The sequence below is a fragment of the Halyomorpha halys genome, unplaced genomic scaffold, assembly GCF_000696795.3.
Source record: "Halyomorpha halys isolate HHAL.00 unplaced genomic scaffold, Hhal_1.1 Scaffold10031.1, whole genome shotgun sequence".
NCBI lineage: Eukaryota > Metazoa > Arthropoda > Insecta > Hemiptera > Pentatomidae > Halyomorpha > Halyomorpha halys.
Window position 1 is genome coordinate 1 of NW_027106856.1, and position 2,585 is coordinate 2,585.

At 27.4% G+C, this 2,585-nt stretch overlaps 1 protein-coding gene across 1 annotated transcript; it reads left to right on the plus strand.

Annotated features, from left to right (window-relative positions):
• Positions 1-1,191: 1,191 nt before the first annotated feature.
• On the plus strand, positions 1,192-2,349 carry LOC106686339 (glutathione S-transferase; the record flags this gene model as incomplete). The annotated part of the gene is given in 2 exon segments (XM_067045156.1): positions 1,192-1,334; positions 1,903-2,349. Coding segments are annotated over 2 exon segments (311 nt in total), but the record flags the coding sequence as incomplete, so codon positions are not given.
• Between the last annotated feature and the right edge of the window lie 236 nt (positions 2,350-2,585).

Genomic DNA, 2,585 nt, shown 5'->3' on the forward strand with positions numbered 1-2,585 from the left:
TGTATATGATGGGTCTTGAGGATCAATCAATAATACAACTTTGTACTAATAATCTTTTGGTGACTTTGGACTAATAATCTTTTGTTTCGCAACTGTATTGTTAGCATAGTCATGCTCTACAATGAGAAAAACACAGTTCTTAGAACATACATTCTCTTCAAAACTACAAGTACATAGTGCAATCTCTGACTAATAAATATCTGCCATAACTTATTATGGCCCGAAAAGACAAGGTGAACCCATCAATGTTGAAAAAGAAATGTTTATTTTAAGTTCAAATGGTTTTTAGAGAACTGAACTGCACGACAGAATGTTTTTATGATGGCCACTAAAACCTTTCATTACAAATGAACATTCCTACAAAAATGTTTTTCTATTTAAAAAATAAAATTGTGCTCAGAAACAGAACCAGCTGATATCTATTTTAATATTTCATATTACTACTCATTGCTCAAGTTATGGCAGATTATTAGTCAGAGATTTCACTATGTACTTGTAGTTTTGTGGAAATTATTTGAAGAGAATGTATGTTCTAAAAACTGTGTTTTTTTCATTGTAGGGCATGATTACGCAAACAATAAAGTTGCGAAACGTTGCCAAAAGATGTATTAGTACAAAGTTGTATTATTGACTGATCCTTAAGACTTACCAACAAAAAAAGCATATATATACCTACAACAGTCGAGAAAACAATCATCAATAAATACATATATTGTGGATAATAATTTATTTTATTAATGTTGCTAAAAAAATTAAGTCTAGTAAATAAATTATTAAAAGCATTATTCAGAATCACAAGGCATTGCATGAATAAATAAAGTTAGTCCCACACTGAATATCATGCTAAAACTTTCGGAGAGCTCAATCATGTCAAATACGAAAATAATTTACAATAGCTGATGTAAGAAATAAAATTAATATTTAATATCAAAATGGCCGCTTAAGATAAATCCTTTCTCCAACAAAATAGCTTGAGTAAAATTATTGTTGAAGGCTCTGAAGATTGTTCTTTGTTACTTGAAGGAATATTATCATTAAGTACTTCAAGGTATATTTTAGGAGAATACTCCAACGCAAATGCTCTAATATAGCAATTGTCTCAATTTACCAGTTATAATCAAACAAATTCCACAGATTTAATAATTCAACAAATCATTAAATTATGTCATTAGAAAATTTATTTCATTACAGATGTTTCAAGATGCTTCAAAATGGAAGTTCCAAGTGTTAAGGAAAAACTGAAGGAAATCCTCATTAATGAGACCATTCCATTTTATATGAAAAAAATTGAAAATCTTATGAAAAAGAATGGAGGATATTTAGCAAATGGAAAAGTAAATATTTTTAACCATTAATTATTGAAAAACCATCTTATCCTTGGCTTTAAAGAGTGATAATTTTGAAAATTAATAATATCAGTAAGTCCTCAATAGTGGACTATATATTTAAATAAAAATATATTACCATTATGATCCTAAAATATCTGTTTTTACCTAATGTAAAAGTTAATTGGATTTACATTGAAAGGATTTTTAAGTCAACCTTTATTATCTTTAATTCCATTTATTCATTTCCTTCAGATATTTAATATTTGATAATCTTGAAATATTGTTTTTAATATTTTTAAAAACATAATTGTTATCAAATTAATTAACAATTATTTCAAACCTGAGAAGTAGTTATTGTTTGTTTGCCAGAATCTAATATCCTCATGTAAACCAATTATGGCAGGATTACCATACAGATTGCCAACTTAATCAATCCTCACTGGTAAGGTTGATAATTATTTTACAAAAAACATAAGTTAACAAATCCAGATTCACACAGGCATTGATTCTGACACAAGAATGGTGGAGTGTGAGATAATTCTTTAAAAATTTAATGTATTAAAATTTTTTTCAGCTCTCATGGGCCGAGCTGTATGTTGTGGGCTACAGTTCATCCTTATCTGGTTTGATCGGGATTAATTTAGCAGAGAAATATCCCGCTTTCAAGGAACTAGAGGAAAAGGTACACTCTCTTCCAGGAATCAAAGAATGGGTCAAAAAGAGGCCGGAGACTGCTATATAAAAAATACAAATACAAACATATCTGCTAAAAAATCAAAAGAAAGATTAAAATACAATTTTAATATAAATGTTTGAATAAAATATTTTTTTATCCTCATTTTAACTATTATGAAATTTAGTCTTTAGTATATGAAAGTTTCTTTTCTTGTTATTCGTAACATTATAAAACCTATTGTGTGTTAATATTTTGTTTCTGTTCTTTATTGGATATTGCAGTTGTATGTTTTCTATTGATGAAATAATTATTTTAGAATAATAATAAAAAAACCTGCATATTTCAGTAATTATTTCATTGTCCTATATTATGCTTTAGGAATTTTAAATATCTAAATGACAATCCACTTGATCCATACTAAGTAGGGGGTCACTTTTAACTACGTTTTAAGAAAAACACTATGTATGTGAACGTATAATGAAAGAACAACAAATTTTTTTAGATTTTGATCAAACTAAATCCTAAGTTTCATGGTTGAGTTCATTCAGGATAATTTTATGATGAAAGTCAATAAGAATATA